Here is a 21,417-nt window from a genome sequence, read left to right on the forward strand (position 1 = left end):
GGTGAGTTTGAAATTGGCTTCTATGATTTAACCTTTTGTGTAATTTTCCCTTCCTACAGAGTAAAAATCAAGTTCATCGTAGGGGTGAATACAATGTTTACAGCACATTCCAGAGCCATGAACCCGAATTCGATTACCTGAAGAGTTTAGAAATAGAAGAAAAAATCAATAAAATAAGATGGCTCCCTCAGCAGAATGCAGCTTACTTTCTTCTGTCTACTAATGGTATGTGGGGGTGATTTTTCCTACTTGACATTTTCAGAGATATAGTCAGCCAACCATATATGTCAATCTCTCTCAGACTCAATTTTCTTCTATACCTTGTGGGCTCTTGAAGAACTTAGAAACCACAATTGCAAGATTCTGAGCAGCCCCTGGCACACACAGCATAGGCCTTCGGTAAATAATAGCTATTCTTCTTGTAAATACCAAATTTATGACCCAATTATATGAAACCCATTATCTGTAGTTTTCAGCTAATGTAGATTATTTGCAGGTGTTTTATCGAATGTGACTTCCTGTCTTAAGAGTCACTGAATGTTATTCTGGGAATACATTGCAGGAAACTCGACATGCTCTCTCTGTGAGTTTGGCATATTGAATAGAGGTTATTAATCCTTGCATATATTTTAGGGTCTGGAAAGCAGATGGCTGTGTGTCATCTGATGAAATCAAATTCTAAGCTGGGAGCATAAGAGATAGGACACTGCTAAAAAGAAAAAGTGAGCAAGAAAGGGGTTCCTTCTCTGTCTCCCTCCAAACTCTTCTTTTACCATTCGTTGATTTAGGAAAAAATCTATGTAAATAGGTCACGAGAGAGGAGGTTGGAGGTGAGCGGAAGGCCACATGCAACAGCACCTCAGTATGTGGAATTATCTATCCTCTGGGTTATTCAACCCTTGCTTAAAACAAGTCATCTGTGCTCAAAACAATTTGAAATAAAGTCGTATAGTAAAGGGTGCTAGTTGACTAGCATAACAGGATTACTATGTAGAAATTAAACACCATTTCCCAAACAGATAAGTGAGGAAGCAATTCATTTCATCTTGTGTGTGAGTCAGTGAGGAGTGTACACTTTAATATAAATCAAAAAGCAAAGAATTTGCTTTTTACCTATACCTAGTATAAGAGTAGGCATACTTACAAAATATGTCTAGTAAAAAAATGCAGACCATGTCTATACTATGATCGAGCATATTATTTTTAAAGAATAGGAAGAAACACTAAAAAGTTCACCATAATTAATTTTTGATTATGCATTATGGATGCCTTAAATATTTGTTCCTCTTGTCATCTTAATTTTCTAAGTTTATACAGTGAGTCATATATTAGTCTTCTGAAAAATTGGCAAAATTTTTAAAGTATATGAACCCCAAATCCCTTAAATATAAGCCCAATGTACAAATGTAAAACGTTTCTGAAACTTACAGTTATCCAAGCAAATCTCATCTCTACATGAACAGATCTCACTAAACTGTTTCTCCAGATTCCAAGTAATTTAATTTTCACATAGCCATGCTTATTGTTCTGTTTAATTTTTGAAGCCCTAATTTCTTGGGAACTGCATGATTTTGTTGTAATTTCTTCTCTTTTAATTTTGCTGCTCAAGTTTCATTCAAGGGCTCTGTAGTTTCAATACAACTTAGAATAACAGAGATTTCTGCTGGTTTTGACTTAATTACTTCTGGCAGAGGATAAGTGTCTGATTACCTTAGCTAGATTATGTTATATTATGAAATTTAGCCTATTGATTATTGCAATAAAATTCAGAGTTATTAACTACTTTGTAGGGGGGATGGGAAGGAAAATGAAATGCAATGAAGATTAATTATACAGCATAATGTTCTGTTAATTGAGTTTTTAAATAGTTTTTTGATTAACAAAGATATTATCTTCCATTTGGGATGCTATTTCTTATGCCAACCGCATCTCAAAATGATTTGTATAAGACAAATTCTCATGATCTTACACGATTTTCTTTTTTATACTAATATTAAGGTTGAAAGTCTACCCTAAGCCAAATAGGTTAACATGCAAAAATTAACGGGAGACATTTGGAATTACTGTAGAAAAGAGAAAATGAAGATAAGGTATAAGATTGTATTTAAAGCTACCATAAGCAATGCTAAACCACTCAGAGAATCAGACAGAAGAAGGAAAAAGCCACATGCCCTTTAGTCTTTCTTATCCACAAAACTTTAAGACACTGAGTCCAAAAAATGGTGTGCTGATAAAGTCAAGGATGACTCCAAGCAATACAACCATGGGGAATTGGATTGAATTCTCTGTCAATTAGCTTTTTTAAAAAAAATTGTGCTCGTCTCATAATGGTTGGTTGCAGTTTTTACTTTCCACTAGAATATGTTTTCAACTTAATCACTTTTAATGAAAAATACTACTAACATTCAATTGTGAATCTACACCTTGAAATTATTTGACATGTAAAATACATTGCTTTACCTAGCCTCCTACTTCTGCCTTTAAACCTCTAAGAAGAGAAACACTGAATTTGGCTTCCATTTTATGAAAGTATATGTTCATTGTAAAATTTTGGAAACTACAGAGGAGCAAAATGAAAATAATAAAGGTATTCTAGGGAGCTGGGGATTTAGCTCAGCTGCACAGCGCCTGCCTGGCAAGCGCAAGGTCATGAGTTCAATTCCCGGTACTGGAAAAAAACTGAGGAAAAAAAAAAAAAAAAAGAAAAAAAGAAAAGGTATTCTAATCCAGACAGAATTACTATCAATGTCTCTCAAAAAAAGGATAAAAGGAATACATAAATTCTGTTTTTAACAGAAATGCAATATAGTCTCCAAACTGTTTTGTAGTCAGGCTTTGGATAATATAACCCTTAATTTCAAAGCTATTTTCCTAACTGTTAAATTGTCTTCTAAGCTGCTATAACATTTTCAATGACTCCATAGTATTTCCTTTGATTTTTTTATAGTTTAATAATTCTCCCACTAATGGACCTTTAGTGGTTAATAAATTATCCCTACTATAAATTATAAAAAACATTTTGTATGCATATATTATATATAACAGATTCCTATAAATATATCTATAGGGCTATATATTGGTAGGGGTAAATATATAATATTAGGCAAAATACATTTTCAAGTATATAGCACATTTACTAAAATAGTTACATGATTGTATAAACAAATATGAAAAATATACAGAAATTTTCATAATAGCTATCTCTTTCTAGTAGAATTGAGGGAGGTTTTTTGTTGTTTATTTTTTGGTTTTTTGAGACAGGGTCTGTCTGGCCTTCATCTCACTGTGTTCAGACTGGCCTTCACCTCGCTGTGTAGCCAACTCAAAGAGGGAACTATTTTTACCTGGTTGCTATTTTCACTTTCTAATTGCAAAGACATCTACTTTTTATATAATAAGAAGGGGGAAATGATAAAAACTCAAAGTCTGTATATTCAGCATTATTACAGGTTTGCAACTATCCCCCAAGAAACCTACAGGGAAAAAACACAAGAATTTATATAAAATGTTCACGATGAATTGTTCCTGACTAAAGGGACTATTGGTGATGCTTCTTCTTTGTGTTTCACCTGTAATTTCTCTCTTTGTGTAGCAGTTTATCATTCATGTTGAGAAAAATGTAAGATAAAAATTGCCTTACACATGGGATGGGGTACATTTCAAAGTGAAGCAGAAAATCTCGAATCTTTCATGTTAAAATTCACTGACACTCGGGCTGTTCTTGGCCACAGCTGATCAGAAGCTGATCAAGTGCCTATAAATATGTCTCATTCTGTCACCCCGAAAAATAGTTTTGTGTGCAGCAGGATCTCCAGAGAGGGTGGGGTGAGAAGTGCCGGCGTGAAGACAGTTCTAAATTAATCCCACAGCTGGGAAAACTTCTGCACCTTTTTGCCTCATCGTAGGTCAGGGCGAGTACATGGGTGACAGCGTACAGATTGTGTACTTAGCACCCTGCCAAGTAGGATCAGACTGAACCAGCCAAGTGATGCCCAGAAATGTGGAAGCCGGGATGCTTACCTGTTAAGGTAGTGCCCTTGCTATTGAAAGGCCACAGTGTGGTACATTTAAGATCCCCAAGATAAGTCATTTGTTTCCCACAGCTTTAAAGGATCATGGCTGGGACCTCACATCCCTTTGCTTGCAATATCTGTCCTGAAGGCGAGGAAATTTGGAAGCAACTGCATGGAGCCCAGTGAGGAAAAATGGAAGAGTGAGATAAAGGGGCAAAGGAAACCCTACTACAGGCAGGGTATAGGGGCAGCTTTTGTCCCCTGGCAGGACTACAGAGTCAATAGGATGTGCAGACATCATTGTGGGATGGGGCTAAACCTTAAAGGCAACACGTAATTATTGCAGAATAACTGCTTAGTCTGCTAATTCTAATAATAGCTGCCCATTGGCGGGTCATTATTAGAAGCCCAACATTGTGCTAAACATTCTACATGCTGTGAGTCACTTAATTCAAGAGTCTCATGAGGAACACAGTATTCCCCCACTTTACAAGTAAAGAATGGGTCACAAAGTAACTATCTTTACTTATAATGTTGCAATATATGGGACATGCTTCTACTAAACAATTATTTGTCATTTACCTAGAGTGCAAATTTTCGTGGGCATTCTTTACTATTTTTGCTGCTATAGGTAGTGATCTTCTTTGTCATTCAAGAAATACTAGCATGTGTCTTCTGCTCGAGACCCCTAGTCTATGGCCACATAACTGGCAAGAGCTAGATTTGAGATTAGGCCCAAGGGTGTCTGATCCCAAAGGTACCACGACAGAGAAGTCAAGTGTCCCTGACTTCCAGGGGAGAAATCAACACAGGAATAAAAGTGAATGGAGGGTTGATTAAGGAAGGCATATAAGGGTATGTAGCCCACAGATATGATTTGTTAAACAGGATGCAATACATTCTGTTTCCTTAAAAAATAATGTATGGCAAACATGTACTAATAAAATATATTTAAAGGCAATTGAAAAATTTTTCAAAAACTTAGAGGAAAAAGCCTATAAGCAGGGCATGTCATCTCCAGTTCCCCAGAACCCCTCACCCTGGTCTGTCACTCTGCCCTCCCCACGGTAACCCTTGTAGGGTTCAAGTGGTATAGGGTGTTAGGACAACCCAAAGGTGACCAAGGCCATTTCTACCTGGGAATGACAAGGAGAAAGGGAATTTTGATTTGTCAACAAACCGGGTGACTTCACTAGATGTTGCTAGAAATATACACTGTGCAGATAAGATTCATTCATTCATCCAGCTGATATTTAATGAGCATCTACTATGTCCCCAGTACTGTTCCAGCTGTTGAAGGTTCAGTGATGAACAAAATATGCAAAATCTCTGCCTCCAATGATTTTATATTCCAGTGGAAGTCATGTAGTAAATAACCAGGCAACTTACCAATTATCAGGTAGTAAAAAATACTAGGCCAAAAAAAAGAGAAGGAAATGGAACCAGAAAGGAGGTGAGGACAGCATGTTCATGTAGGTTTTATGTGAGGGTGGGACATGTACAAAAAGCAAGGTATGAATGTGACCAAAATACAGTGAATGTTTAACTTTTTAAGAATTCATTAGAGTAAAAGACACATGACCATGAAGTCCCCTCAAAGCACTACCCTGCTTTCTGAATCCATTATTTCTTGCCGTTTTCTGAAGCAGTTCTGGAAGTCCTCTTTCCTAAAGTGTCTTTCATCATACTGTCCTATATGGCTGGAGGCCCTTCATGAAGTCAGTGTGTCTTTTACTGTTCATAGTTTTTTTTTTTTAAATTTGATTGGACCAAGTTATGTGAAAAACAGGCTAAGGGGTTTTGCTTGCAGAAGGCATAGCAGGTGCAAAGGCCCTGAGCACAAGAATGAGCTCAATAGAGGAGACAGTAAGAAAGCCATGTGGCAGGAGCACGGGAGTGCTGAGGAGAAAGGTGGACCTCGAGATCAGAAACAGGAGAGAACAGGTTACGAAGGGCCGTGCAGGATGGGAGGAGGACCAGGTGTAAGTGATGTGGGATGTTAAGGGGGAGATATTAATAGAACCTACTTCCCAGAGTTGTGACTATTAGATCAATTTTTCCTATACTGCTAGCATATAGTAAACTCTGTGTTTGTGGCTACCCTTAGTATTCAATGTTGAATCCAATTTTTTTTTTATTTTTATTGAATGAGCCAGATTAATGTAGAAGCTATAACTTTGACAGTGCATTGTCAGGGAGAAAACATATGTCCCAGCACATCGGTGTTTTTGTCCTGAGCTCCGTGCTCTGCTTCAGAGGACAAGATTTATGTGTGGCTGTGCTTTCCGTGAGCTTCTGCAGCACATGCCCCCCACCACCACCACCGTTCCCTCTCCGTCTTCTCCCTTAGCCTGCTCACATTTCCCTGTAGCTCTGACACCTTCCCGTTGTCCCCACAGATAAAACTGTGAAGCTGTGGAAAGTCAGTGAACGTGATAAGAGGCCAGAAGGCTATAATCTGAAAGATGAGGAGGGCCGGCTCCGGGACCCAGCCACCATCACGACCCTGCGGGTAAGTGCAGAGCCACGTCTCTCTGTAACCTTGGCCTCCTAAGGCTGACCGTGCGCGGCTGCCGCCGCAGGTTACAAGTATAATGTGCACGTGAGGCCACTCGGGCAGAGACTCAGCCTAACCCAGTCTCTGGTGGCAGATGGAGGGGTGGGAAAGGTGCCAAGCCCTAATGACTACAAATCTACACTTTTCCTTTTGTCCTCGGGGACTTGCCACATGGCCTCTGCCATACAGTACAGTACTCCTAGCCTCTGTCTGTTCACATTATCGAAAACATCTTGAGCACCTTCTGTGCTTGGGCAACGGGGAGGAGACTACCTGCCTGGAAAATTTCATTGTGATCGTGTGGTTCAGGACCCAAGCTTCAGAATCTCATGGGTTTAGGTTTGAATTCTGCCACTTAGCAGAACCTCCTAGTCGCTGAACCTTGTTGAGCTTTAGTCATGCGAGTTATTTTTAGTTTGTGCGCCTGCAACATGGCGACCTTTATTCCTACTGCCCGTGGACTTCTGAAGCTGAAACACAAGAGGATGGGAAGCCCTGCCTCTGTGCCCCGTAAACTCAACACGCGATCTCTGTTCTGTCTGAGTAGCTCCCTTCCTGCCTTCCAGAAATGCATATCCTGGTAAGGAAAGAGGATTTCTGTAACTTAATACTTGAATGATTATAACTCTAATCAGAATAAGACACATGCATATAAAGAGCTTGTCAGACAGTTACAGTTTGACCGAAGGAAGAAGAAATTCTCCTTGGTTCTGGGAGGCTAGTAAAGGCCTCAGGAAAGTGGTGGTGAAAATGGATTTCTAAAAGTGAACTTTGGATGCCTCTGATGTGAAATTATACTACAAAGCTACTGTGATAAAATCAGCATGGTACTGGCAAAAAAACAGACCTGAAGATCTATGGAACAGATTAGAAGATGCAGACACAACTACAAACACTCTCAGCCACCTTATCTGTGATAAAGGAGCCAAACATGTTCACTGGAAGAAAGATAGAGTGAATGTTTAACTTTTTAAGAATTCATTAGAGTAAAAGACACATGACCATGAAGTCCCCTCAAAGCACTACCCTGCTTTCTGAATCCATTATTTCTTGCCATTTTCTGAAGCAGTTCTGGAAGTCCTCTTTCCTAAAGTGTCTTTCATCATACTGTCCTATATGCCTGGAGGCCCTTTAATAAATGGTGCTGGAAAAACTGGCTCACCACATGCCAAAGACTAAAACTAGACCCATGTCTATCACCATGCACTAAATTAAAGTCAAAATGTATCAAAGATCTAATATTAAAATAGAAACACTAAACCTACTGGAAGAGAAATTATGTAGAAATCTTGAAGACAGAGGGATAGGCAGAGAGTTCATGAACACAAACCAAACTACATGGAAAATACTTCAAAGAATCAACAACTGGGATCTCACCTTACTGAAAAGTTTTTGCACATCAAAAGAAATTACCAACAGAATAAAATAAAAACCCATGAACTAGGAAAAAGATTTAGCCAAGTCTCCCTCAGACAAAGGACATCTATCTAGAACATATAAAGAATTGAAAAAAATCAGACCCCCCCCCAAATTTAAAGACCCAGTACAAAAATGGACATCTGAGATGAATACATGCTTCTCAGATGAAGAAATACTAATGGTGAATAAATATATGAAAAAATGTTCAACATCATTGGTCATTCCAGAAATGCAAGTTAAAACAACACTAAGATTCTATCTCACCCAAGAAAGAATGGCTATCATCAAGAAATCAACCAATAACAAATGCTGGAGGGGCTGTGGGGAAAAAGGAACCCTTCTCCACTGTTGGTGGAGGTGTAGACTGGTACAACCACTGTGGAAATCAGTGTGGGGATTCCTCAAGAAAACTAGGATTAGAGGTCCTACTTAACCCAGCTGTTCCCCTTCTGAGTATTTTTCCAGAAGAACTGAAAACATCATACCAGAGTGATATATATGTACCCATGTTTATAACAGCACAATTTGTCATAGCTAAATCCTGGAAACAACCCAAATGCCCATCCACTGAGGAATGGATAAAAAAGATGTGGTATTTTTATACAATGGAGTATTACTCAGCCATGAAAAGGTAAACTCGAGGCATATATAGGTAAATGGATGCAACTACAGACCATTTTCATAAGTGAAATAAATCAGACCCACATATGTATACATTGTATTGTGTCTCTAACGTAAGAACCTGAAAGAGTAAATAAAACCCAAAAGGTACAATAGATAGTGTTGAAAGGGAAAGAAATTGCTCAAAGGAAAGGAACAACTGGGATGAGGGAAAGGAGAAAAGAAAGAAAGAAGGAAGGGGAAAAAATACATACCTATATTCAGGGATAGCTGGGATAATTGTACTATTGATGTCTCTTGGTTTATTGAAAGGAACAGTTAATGCCTAAATTCTTTGACCAATTTAGCATGCTTATATCCGGTAATCTGAACGACTAATTTGGAGACAACAATATGCAATATAACAACCATTGTTGAATTCCTACCACCTTGATTAGTGAAACTCGGTATCATTTCTAATTTTTTCATTATTTTTTATTCTCTTTAATGGTTTGATCAATCTTGCATTCTCACATCTGGTAATCTGAGCAACTGAGCTGAAGATAGCAATATGTAATACAACAACCACTGTTAATTCCCTATCATCTTGCTTCGAAACTCTACCATTTTTATTGTTTTTGTGTTGTTTTGTTTTTGTCTTTGCTGTTGTTTTGGTTTTTTCTCTTTACAATAACAAAAATTACCTAAAAGTGAGCTCGTAAGACAAGCCTCTCTAGATGTAGGTTAAAGTGGCTCAAGGCTAGATGATTGATATTAGCTTTAAATACGTTCACTGTGAAGAGTAAAGCAGACACATGTGGCGACCAGCCCTGGCCACAAGGGACTTTTGCCATTGTGTAAAACATGTGCTTTCAGACACCAGCTGCTCTAGTGAGGACCAAACACTGAGAAAGGAAGATAGTGAAACAGATGTGGAGAAAGGGGGCTCTTTCTCTGGGTTTAAGAGCGTAAATGGGAATTAGATCATTATTCAGTGGCTGATTAGCTCACTTATTCATTCATTCATCCATCCATCCATCCATCCATTTATTCATCAAATGCTTTTGAACACAGACTGAGCTGGCCACTCTGGTGCTTGGAGATTTGTCCAGTACTGAGGGGAGCTGAGTCTTTCCTCAGCACCAACACCCAGTGGCTGCTCTGTTTCCTCTGGTTAGCCCACCCTTTCCACCCTAGCTAACTTCCCTGCACATATAGCTATTAGGCTTGGTGCAAGAGACACACAGCCATCCTGATGTTGTAAGTGTGCTAAGCTTTTGGAGACCGAGAACAGAGCGGTAAAGAGTAGGAACATCCAGTTGATCTGGTTGGCTTAGAATTTGGGCTCCATTACTCTCCCGCTGGTCACTGTGAGTATTCACTTGAGCCCCGTGTGCCTGCAGTGTCTTACCTGAACTTAGCCTGTGTAATGTCTGGTTCACAGAAAGTGCTCAATGTTAGTTCCCTGATGTGGTTAAAGGATTACCACCACCTCTGCCACCATCATCACCATCATGGCCTACCCCTGCTGATCATTCCTATTCAGATACATACACATATATGGAAAGCATGTCATTTTTATACTCTTCTGTTCATTCTACTCAAATGTACCAAATAAGCAGTGAACAGTGTTCTCATGACACAGCAGATAACTAAGACCATCTTTTGCCCAGGGGCAATATCATGGGGAAAAAACGGTGGATTAGGAAGAGTTTATGCCAAGAACTGCTGTCCAGATTTCATCTTGTCCTTGTTTGCCATGTGGGTGGAATTTCTCAGATGCTATGGATCCCTTTTGTCCATGACATCCTCTGGGACTCTCTTTATGGATGCATAACCTCTCTAGGAGTTCATCCCTGTGATAAAGAGGAGATAAGGCCTATTTAAGTTCCCAGTAGAGCAGAGATCTTCCCTGCGGCAAGACAGTGATGCAAATGAAGACTTCAGAGCAAACATAGAATGAGGCCCGGAGGTGTGGCTGGGAGATAGAAAATCCCAGTTCTTGCTTTTTTTTTATTAACCAGCTGTGTGACCCTGGCCAGCCAGACACATTTCTTCACTCTAAGCCTTGTTTTTAAGCTGCCACGCAGAGGCCTCGCAAATGCATGTTCTTGAGGCCCATCCCCGCCGGCGTGCTCTGAGGAATCTGTATTTTCAACACTGGACTCCGTGGTTGAGGCAAGAGAGGCTATGGTAACTGGACACTCCCATCCCTAACACTCCTTGGAATTGACACTTTCGTGAGCCCCTGCTGTTGTTCAACCATGTGACATTAATGTACCAATTTGGGAGACATAGTTCCCTTAGAATTACTTTACCCATATCTGATTTTGCTTCCTCTCCCTTCCTAAGCTTTCAAATATCCTGCATTTCAATGTAAACACCCACACACCAGCATTCTTCCTTTCTGTACAAATCATGAAAATGCCAGCCTTCTTTTCTCTTTGATCCCAGTGGTAGAAGAAGAAAAAAAAAAAAAAGCAACCCTGAAAACTATAGATTCAAAGCAATGACTCCAAAAAGAGAATGAGTTGACATGATATTAATCAGACTATAATTTACTAACATGCTCTGCTCTTGAAATTTGCATTGCCAGCAATCTTTTTTTTTTTTCTTTTCTTTTTCCTTCTCTATACTATGATTCCCTCTCACTCACTTTCACGGCATCCGGTTCTGTGCTGGGCCTGAGAGTGAGAGCATTTAATAATACCCGACAGCTAATTAATCCACCCTGTGTAATGAACCTGTTCTCTTTTGGTTCTGAGAGGTTCAGCTTTTCAAAGCAAGAATGTGGCTATTTTTTTTTTTTCACGGAAGATACCCTTTCACATCCAATCACTTGTTACCCAAAGAGCCTGTGAGAAGCATTTCTATGAAAGCTGCACCCACTACTCATTATTGTAACATTCAGAGTAATAATCATGATAATTTAATAAAGCCTCCTGGTTGTAAAACACCATTGACATCACAAAATATTTTCTTACCTTATTCATCTACAGGACAGACAGTGAGGAGGGCAGTGCAGGTATTTGGCAGGTATAAAAGTGTTTATGGGCCTTTGTTTTATCCCACCCACCATGCCGTTCTCCTCACCTGCACTGGCCACCTCAGGGGGTGTAGTTCACTGCTGAGATACCCACTGAGCCAATAAGGCTCCAAGAGATTAGTCAAGTGCCCTAGATCACGCAGGGCTGAGACTGACACCTGGTACCTGGGCCCTTAGATGCAGCTCAAGGAAGGGAAGTGACATGCCTGGTGTTTTCTGGTTTATTATTCCAGGACTAGGGCTAAAAAACAAGAGCTGAGGTTCCCTGAAGTGATTTTCTTAATAATTAGTGACATTATCCTAGGTCAAAGGAGCTTCTCTCTCCCCGCATCTTCTCTCCCCAGCCTTTGAAACAAACACACATTGTCATAAACTCTGACTTTGCAGACCCCTGAGTCCAGCATGGAAAAAAAAAAGACCTTGATGTCATTTTCAGGCCCATGTAGCAGGATGCTGCATCCCCTTCCTTCCCTTCCTCCCAGTGCTCAGGAGATACGGGCCCCCAGAGCCCTCTCTAGGCAACAGGGCTGGTATTCAAGCAACTTCATCAGCCTGAGTTGAGAGGCTGCTGCTGAGAAATCACACTTAGCCTACTCCCTGGAGGATGAGCCCAGAGGCATTATTTTCCTCATTCTGATTGGTTGCTGGTGCCCTGGGAACATAGACCAGGATAAAATTTGATTTTTAACCTGTTATAAATATAATCTGGAAAGTATGAGCTCCCAAGCTGTGATGTGTCATAACTTGTTTCCCAAAAAATGAAGAGCTAATGTGTTCAGTTTTTCGAGTGGATTTGATCCAAATACCCCTTCTAGCTAAGAGATAGTAATTGCAATAATCATAGTAACAGCCACTGTTTATTGATTGTTTGCTGTGTGTTAGGTGCTAGGTTTTCTTGCCTTTGTCGATGAGTCCTCCTTGTCCCTCTCAAGTAAGTTCCCTCTGGGTTGTCTAAAGCCATTGTCTTTACTTCATGTCAGTCCTGGCAACTGCCATCTTCTCAGAGAGGCTTGCCTAGTACACCTGGTAGGAAATGGCACACTCATCTCTCCCATTCACTGTGTCCCAACCCTCCCCTTTCTTCCTAGCTTTTATCCTGGCCTAACATACCATTTGTCCACTGACAGCCTGCCTCTTCCCCCAGCAAAATACAAGCTCCTTGAAAGCAGGGACAACGTAGCCCCAGCACCTAGACAATGCCTCGCATATGGTGGGTACTCCATAACTATTTGTCAGATGAATGTATTACACAGAGGCACAACCTGAGTTCTAGAGTAAACGGGGGGTTTGCCCAAAATCTCGTGGCTATAAGATGGCAGAATTGGGATTCAAATCTGGTCCATCTGATCGCAAATCTTATTTTCTATAGCTTTTGCTTTCCAGGTAAATGCTAATTTATGATCACAGAGCAAATGGATCACACTATTGATTGGTGTCTCTCAGAGCTTGTTATCAAAGCTTTATTAACACATGAGCTTGATTTTTGAGGAGTAGGGTATGAGGAGTTAAAGCCACAAAGGCTGTTGTATGACACAGTAGGTATACAACAAGGCACTGTTCCTTAGAGGGCCGATTAAATGACATCACATTTTCATACAGGTGCCTCGTGCCTCTGTCCTCCTCTGAGTTCAGGACATATACATTCTTGGGAATTTAGAGAAATACCTCTTCCTCTTAAAATGACCTTGATGTTTATAAATCCCGTGGGTGGCAATGTGAACACTCCCTAGCCAGTTGTCTTAGTTACTTTTCTCTCATTGCTGAGACAAAATACCTGACACCCAAAGTTACAGGCGAAAAGGTTTATTTAGCTCACAATTTGTGAAGGTTTCAGTCCATAATCGGCTGGCTCCAAGGCAGGGTGGCACATGGCAGAAGGGCAACCATTCATGACAGTGGGAGACAGCGAAAGCAGCAAGAGAGAGAACAAAACAAGCCTCTTTCTGTCCCTTATATTGAATCCAGTCTCCACGGAATAGGGTGGTCCCAATCTGATCAGTCCTAGCACCCTTAAATGCAGCATTGCCCCGCCAATGAATCACACAGTCTAGATTCAGCCATCTCTGGAAAAACTATCTAAAACTGCATGAGGCTTTGGGGGGACATCTAGACACAAACTATAACGCCAGCCTAAGATACCATGGCAAACTGGATGAGCTTTTACCAGCTCTGACTCCTACAGGGGCACTTCTTGAAGATTATTGCTTAACAGATCGTAGGATTCAATGGGTTGACTACAAACTAGGTTTTTCTTCCCCCAAAGGGCAATCTATTCAATGAAACAACCACTTTAACTACCTGATCTGTTTGCAGAGAGATGTTTAAACAGATTACTGGCTGAAGATAATTTCACTTATTCAGTCCTTCTCAGGGACAGGCTTGGAGCTGAGCAGTTTTTTTTTGTTTGTTTTTTGTTTTGGGGAGTTTTTAGGTACCAGGAATCGAACTCAGGACCTTGCACTTGTGAGACAGACACTGTGCCACTGAACTATATCCCCGGCCCTGAGCAGTTTTATATATATCTTAAACCCTTTCTTTACCACAATCCTGTGGCTTAGGCATCCTGCCCATTTTAGAGATGTGTAAACAGAGTTGCGGAGAATGATTGCTGACTTCAGACCTTAGAAATGGTAAGCAGCAGATCTATAAATGAAGCACAGATCTGTCTGATCCTCAAGCTCCTGAGAGACTGTCTGTGGCATGGGCCCATTTTGGACAGTGGTGAGGATGATAGCATGGTACACAGTAGTAGGACTTTGTTTTAATACCATTTATGGATCATTTGCTCTGTGGTAGGTACTGGACTAAGCATGTACTACAAAGTGGGTCTTTCAAAGATTAATGAAATGCTCTGTCCTAAAGGGACAAGGAGAAGATAAGTTGCTCATGGCTGTCACATGAAGTTAGTCCAAGCACACTGTCAGTCTGCAGTGTGCCCCATGGCCACTGAGGGTGCTTTCTAGAACACATTCTCTGGCCTCATCTCTAGGGATTCTGGTGGAGATCTGAGTGGACTCTATGAAAGGACTGCTTTGACAAGAAAACCCACAGCTTACTCTGCAGGTGGCCCCTGGACCATGCTTTGAGAAATACTATGTCCTAAAAACAGCACGGAGGGTTTCCAGGACAGTTCAGAGGAAGTACAGAGGGACGAGGTGCACTGTCACAAAGCAGTAGGTGGGTTTTCATCCTGGGGCTCACTGCGTGCCCTGGAGGAGACCAGGAGGCCGGCAGGATGTACATGTCTGTGTGCTGCTTTCTAGTGCTGGGGACTCACTTGTAAGAGGGACCACAGAGTTTCTGAGAATCAGGGGTCTCATCCAGGGCCAGGCAACTCAGCAAGGAAGAGGCACAACTACGAATCAAGCTCTCTGCCCTTAGCCTTTAGGTTCTCTTGCTGCCTGTCTGGTGACACTCACTGTGGGAGGAGGGGTAACCCCAGGCCAGTTTCAGGGCAAATTATTGGTGGAGTCAGAATCAGCTTTCACTGCCCCAGGTTTTAATTTTGGGTTTATGCTTTGATAGTCCAGGCCTCTCAGGACAGAGACACAGCCTTTCTCTAACCAGTTTTAATTCTTTTAGACTCCGTTTTCTGATTTATAGCAGCTCTGGGGGCTTAATATCCAATGCTCTCATGGTTTCATCTTTCCTTTCCTGATATTTGTGGCAAATAACAATGGAGTGTTTAGCTACTGCGGGGAAAAATCAATCAAGCCTGTTCCATATTCACGGGCTTGCAATGGCACCCGGATGGCCCCCCTGGATTAGATTAACTCTGTGAATGTGTCACTCTGGTATGGGTAATTTCTCAACCTCCACTCCGTCTTCTCCCTCCTGCCTCGGCGGTAGATATTGAGATCTCTCCATTGATTGACTGCCCCGAAAGTGAATACTGGCATGTGATGTGTGTAACTCAGCAGGACGCACATACGCTGTGTTTATGAAAATAAATAATAATTTCTGTTATCATTATTGATTGCCATCATTATCTGATTGTATCTGTCTGTGTCATAGGGTTTCCGTTATGGGATCAGAAAACACTCCACAGGAACCCCAGGCACCAGCCTCGAGACAAGCCTCTGCATTTGGACATATTTTCTCTTTGGGGACGAGAGTTGTAAATGTTTTTATTCTGCTTGTTGGCTAATTTCTGTTGCTGCTGTTTGGGGAGACCGTGTTAGTCGTGTTAAATGTTAGGCAAAGGAGCTAATTCAGTTGAAATTACAAGAGCAGCTAACATGTATCAAGCATTTGCTGTGTTATAGAAGCACCCTGCATTGGATAAACACTGCTAATTGGACCTTCCGGATAAACTTACAGTGCAGGCATTTTCTCTTCATTTTAGGCCTGTGGCACCTGAATCCAGAGAGGTTAAGGAATTTGCCTAAGGTCAAGGATAGTAAGCGGTGGCTGTTGGACTGGAGTTCATGTCTTTATAATTTCAAAACACATGCCGCTACTCTAACTCTAGAATTAAGATAGAGTGCCTGGAACGTGTGCATCTGAAAATTCAGTGTGAGCCAGAGTGCATCTGAGTGAGCAGAGGCCAGAAAGAAAGCTTGCCATACAGACCCTGGTGTCTTGGGCACAGATGGGTTTCTGTTTTGTTGAGAGGAAAGCAGACCAGATGGGTGTGTAGAACCAGGTCACAACCGTGGTCATCAGACTCAGAACACTTAAGTCATCTGTAGCATGGGGGCCAAGGCATCTACCCATACTTCTGCACTGTGTTCTATGTTATGAGCAGTTCTGATTCGACTTTTTAAGCCATTCCTTTTCCTTCTTCCCTTCTCTCTACCTCAAGTTTCTTTATAGATCTGTCTGAGCACCACAATATTGTCAAAACACAATTGCCTTTGCAGTAAGTAAATGACTTGATTTAGATTGATCTCCTGTGGTGACTCTGGCTATGACTGATCGTGAGCTGTTAACGCTTCTATAACTCCAACTCTTTCCCCCTCACTCCCAGTACGTCCTGGAGACAGCCCACCTCATGTCCAGTGTGCCGTATTCTAACAGTAACGATACTGCAGACATTCATTAAATACATACTGTGTGCCAGACCTTCTGATGGGCAAGTTGCAAGCTCATCTCACTGTACTCTGATAGCGGCCCCATGTAAAAGGTAGGTAGTGTTATTACCTCCATTTTGCAGATAAAGGCATTTGATTCGAAGACCTGAAACAACTTACCCAGTCTACAACTACCAAGTTGCAGAGTCATATTTTTTAACCAGCATTAGCCTGACTCTGAAGTCTGTGCTTTTTGGGTTTGTTTATTCATTTGTTTGTTTCTTGAGACAGGGTCTCACTATATAGTGCAGTTTGGCCTTCAACTCTTTATGTAGCCCAGGATTGCTTCAAACTCACAGTGATCCTCCTGTCTCAGCCTCCGAAGTGCTGGGATTACACGCGTGCACCACCACCCCCAGTGAAGTCTGTGCTCTTAGCACTGTGCTCTAAAAGTCTCCAGACAAGGGTTAGATCTCTGACCAGATTTCAGACATTATCTGTAACATAGAAATAACTATGTTCTTGGAGAAGTCAGGCTGATACAACAAAGGAACTTAAAGTATCTAACATAGGGCCTTGCCATCAATAGATGGTTAGGAAATATTATTACCTGCTTTTCTTCCATGCCACGCTGTCTTTTACCTGGAGACCAGGAGTTTCAGGAAAGCCTGACAAATACGGAAAAGTTCAAAAGAGTATTATATATACATGTGAGGACCAGGGATTTACTATGCTTTATGGATGTGTGTTCGTACTGGCTTTTCTGAGTTGTCTTGGGTTCAGAACACATCCACTGATAGAAAATATTTACTTTCATCTCAGAGGTGCCTTTGTTATGCTTCATTTTCCATGTAGTAATTAGATCCAACATGAATGTGAATATAAGCAGAATCCTATACCTGCTTTAGGATCAAGTTCTCTTTGTCCCTTGCTCCCAAGCCCTTTGGAAGGTATCCATGGCCTCTTGAATGTGATAGAAACTACCAAATGACATTCAGTGGCAGTGGGATCCTGAGACATCCACCGGTGTCATAAGAAGAAAACCACATTAGACAAAAGAGAAAAGTCTATATGCTTCCAGAGCCTGTGGTATCCTTGAGAGTGCATAGTGAGACGGTTGGACATTATTCCAGACAATGATCCATTGTCTTTTATTATCCTTGGTCACTAAATGATCCGAATTTCAGGAATCTGGGTGGGACAATCAGGACAGGGCAGGCTGCTGCCCTTTTTCAGGCTTCCTAAGTAAAGATGTCGCCTCTGTCTCAAAGCTAATTTACACTGACCTACATGGGTTTTTTTCTCAAAAGACAATTAGTGTGCTTCTCCTATGTAGTAGACAGTCTTGGTGTACATAGATGACTCATGGGGTGGGAGAATGCCTCCATTTACTCCATCATCCAGATGGAATTACCTGAACTCTGAGTGTAATGGGAAAGATGTTGTCCCCGCATCAGATCCCGGCACACTGTTGCTTGGGGGAGAGGTGTGAGTCTCCAGCCCCTAAAACTACACAAACATGCTTGTGCTTGCACAGGTGTGTGGGTGGGTGTGTGTGGCATGTGAGCCTGAGCATTACATTGCTCAACAAACTTGAACATGTGAACAAAGCCCAGGCTTGACTCTCGTTTGTTTTGCAATTTGGCTTTCTTCACAAAAGGTCAGAAATATATGCCCATATTCCTTTTTATGCTACCAGGTTACATAGGGAACTAATCTGAAATCACAAGAGGACTCAGGACCTCTGTTCATTATGCTAAGATTTCTGTAGAAAATAATTCACACAAATGGATTTGGAAGTCAGTTCAATAGAGGACATGATCACTTTGATCCTAGTACATTGCAAATCAAGCTTCGGTTGACACATTTGATGAAAGCATTTTAAATACCAGTCCTTACCATAGAAAAGTGATTTTAAAATATATACCTAGAGAGTAAGATACTTTCTTTTCTTATGAGCATAAAAACAAGAAAGTGGATAGAGAAAAAAATTTTTATAAGGATAATTTTATGTGAAAGACTTTTTCAGCAGGAAATATATTTCATTCTCTGGGTTCCTTAGAATGGTTGAGCCACAAAAGAAGAAATTTTCGACCTGAAAGGTGTTAGTTTTGTGTTTGGCTGGGTGGAGGAGTGTAGGTCACATTTTCATAATCTTGCTGTGGTCAGATAGGCTTGTTGTTCCTTATCAGAAAAATATTAAAAGTAGTGGTATACACAGACACACACACACACAGAGGCTTCTTGCTCAAATAATGTGGGAAACTCTACTTAAACCTATTTCAACAGATTTATTCAGTTCAGAGTTTCTAGGAAACCCTTTAATACGCTGATATGCATCTTCCAAGAAGGTATTTGACAAACAGTACAGTGTTTTCTACCAAACATACATGATTATAAAGAACTTTTTTCAGTTTATGTTTAGAACATTGCATTCAAAATGTCTTTGGCCCATGATGGTCCAGGAGCTTGTACCAGAATGTGAATTACATATGTGTCCATGCAACTGTCCAGTTCAGCTGACATTTCTATTTTCCATAGCAAGACTTTCCTCAATGGATGCGGCCATGTGGTGACTCTGGTTTGACCTCCTGTCTTGTAATGGAACACTAGCAAATAGCTCACTAATCTGTCTCTTTGAGTAACACAGCAATAGACCTCACTTTGCAAAATAAGAGCCAAAAGAATTGGGTGAGTGAACAGGAATTACCCCCTCTGGCAGCATTTTCACTCTGCTCTTAAGCACAGAATCATCTGATGGTAAAAGATCCTTAATAAAATATTCCCCTTGGTATTCAAGTTCATTATCATCAACTGAGAACTAACTACCTATCGCCAGACACGGCACTAAACACATTGCATATTTCCTCATTTAATCTTCACCCTACCCCCATGAACTAAGAAGTATTTCCACCACTTAACAGATGAGGAAACTGTGCCCCATATGCAGGAAGCAGTTTATGCACAATCACTGCACTAGCAAGGGGTAGAACCACAGTTCATCCCTGACCTTGTTATCCTGAACTCCCAATAACAAGGGTTTTTAACCATCAGAGGCAGTACTATTAACCTCTTTCGGAGGCTTCCTGCAGCAGAAATTTTTCATTAGCCAACTAAAACCTTCCATCTAACATAACTTCTATCTAACCTGGCACTTATAAAAAGAAAGTTCCATACACATAGTTATGCCCTGTTCTCACTCGGTACAATTCATTGAGTTTTGAGTTCTTATTTAAAAAGTGACAATGCTAAACTTTGTGTGCCCCTACTTGACACTATAATTAATCGTGTGTTGAACTTAGAAACTGTCTGAGTTCCTTCTCAACATTTTCTTCTTTTGTACTCTCACCCGACTTCCTCGCATTCTTTCCCAGGATTGAGAGTTCTGTAGCATTAAGTGTGGACACTCTCTATTTAATGTCCAACACCCATACAAAAGGTGAAGACGTCACCCCATCATCTTGCTAGTTTAATACAAAACATTCAGATATTTAGAAACTTCTCAAAGCTTTTTAGTCATTTTCTCTCCAAATTCAAATAACATGTGAGAAAAGCTTCCATCCTGCAGGGGAGATAAAAGATTACCAATGCAGACAACAGAAAGCATTTTACTCAACAGAGTAAGAGTTGAATTACAAGGTTGGGTATTGAGACAGAAATGGTAAAAGAAAGCCACACTTGGGTACTGTTTTTGCTTCCCATAGTAAGGTCATTAATACAGATGGATCTACAGATGACTGTGACACCAATTCTGACTACAAATACCTTTGCCCAACGCAATGCCCAAACCATTGAAAAGCATAGACCACCCAGGTTTCTTGCTTTTTCTTTTCTTTCCATTAATTACACAAGCACTTATTGAATAGCTGCTGTATAAGCCAGGCACTATGTAGACCCTGCAGTTATAGCAACAAACGTGAAAGGCACCAGTCCCCGCTCCCATAGAACTTTCAGTATCCTGTGGTTGGAAAGGGCATCCTTCAGATGCGTTCAGTGTTAAACTGACATTACAACAGGACGTGCAGAGGAGAGGTGCATGATATATATGTAAGAGCAAATGATGGTGATAACATGATCCACTTGGGGAAACAGAATAATTTCTTAATCAATCAATACTTAAGCTGAAGTTGGAATTAGGGGAAAAGGAAGTGCATTCTAGACAGAAGATGTATCATAGCCCAGGCTTCTAAGTGGGAAGTAGCACAAGAAAATACAGGATGGAAGCAGGCATAGAGAGACTGAAGGCAGAGCAAAGAGTTTTGTGGTACCAGCAAGACGCAAGTGAGGAAGAAGGCTATGGCCAGACCACATTGACATCACAGGCCTCCTTACAGAACTTGCTTTCCCCATAGTATCAGTGCAGGTCCTCTCTGCTCTGCACATGTCATTTTTTGGGGAACAGCTTTCTTTGCTCAGATACTTAAATATTCTGCACCCAGGACAGGATACATGCTGCTAGAACAGCCTGGCCAGTCCTAGATAATTCCTTCTGGTGATGAAGAGTTTAAATTTAGGAAGCAAGCAGCATTCTGTCAGTTTGAGCATGTTACCCTCTAGCCCCCTGACTGCCGTTGTTTTGATACCTGTCAAGCCACGGCCTCCACTGAGCCCCTCTAGTATCAAGGTGTCCTCCCTCCAAGGTGAAGCCATCCATGAGTCATTGAATTGTTTGGGGAGTCATAGAACCTGACAGCTCCCTATTACACCAAGGAAAATATAAGCTTCTGATTAGTCTTAGGGATGGAGGAAGCCAAGATAGAGTGCACCTGT

The 21,417-nt window shown here is 41.0% G+C and overlaps 1 protein-coding gene across 4 annotated transcripts in view; it reads left to right on the top strand.

Annotated features, from left to right (window-relative positions):
* The window catches only part of Ppp2r2b (protein phosphatase 2, regulatory subunit B, beta), a 455,884-nt gene that overhangs the window by 353,821 nt on the left and 80,646 nt on the right, over positions 1–21,417 (top strand). For all 4 annotated transcript variants that reach the window (XM_013512388.1, XM_005380663.2, XM_005380664.2 and 1 more), the window contains 2 exons: positions 60–225; positions 6,413–6,525. In XM_013512388.1, coding sequence (XP_013367842.1) covers positions 60–225; positions 6,413–6,525 — 279 coding nt within the window. The remainder of the gene's footprint in view (positions 1–59; positions 226–6,412; positions 6,526–21,417) is intronic.

This window comes from Chinchilla lanigera, unplaced genomic scaffold (assembly GCF_000276665.1).
Source record: "Chinchilla lanigera isolate Chin_1 unplaced genomic scaffold, ChiLan1.0 scaffold00014, whole genome shotgun sequence".
Lineage (NCBI taxonomy): Eukaryota > Metazoa > Chordata > Mammalia > Rodentia > Chinchillidae > Chinchilla > Chinchilla lanigera.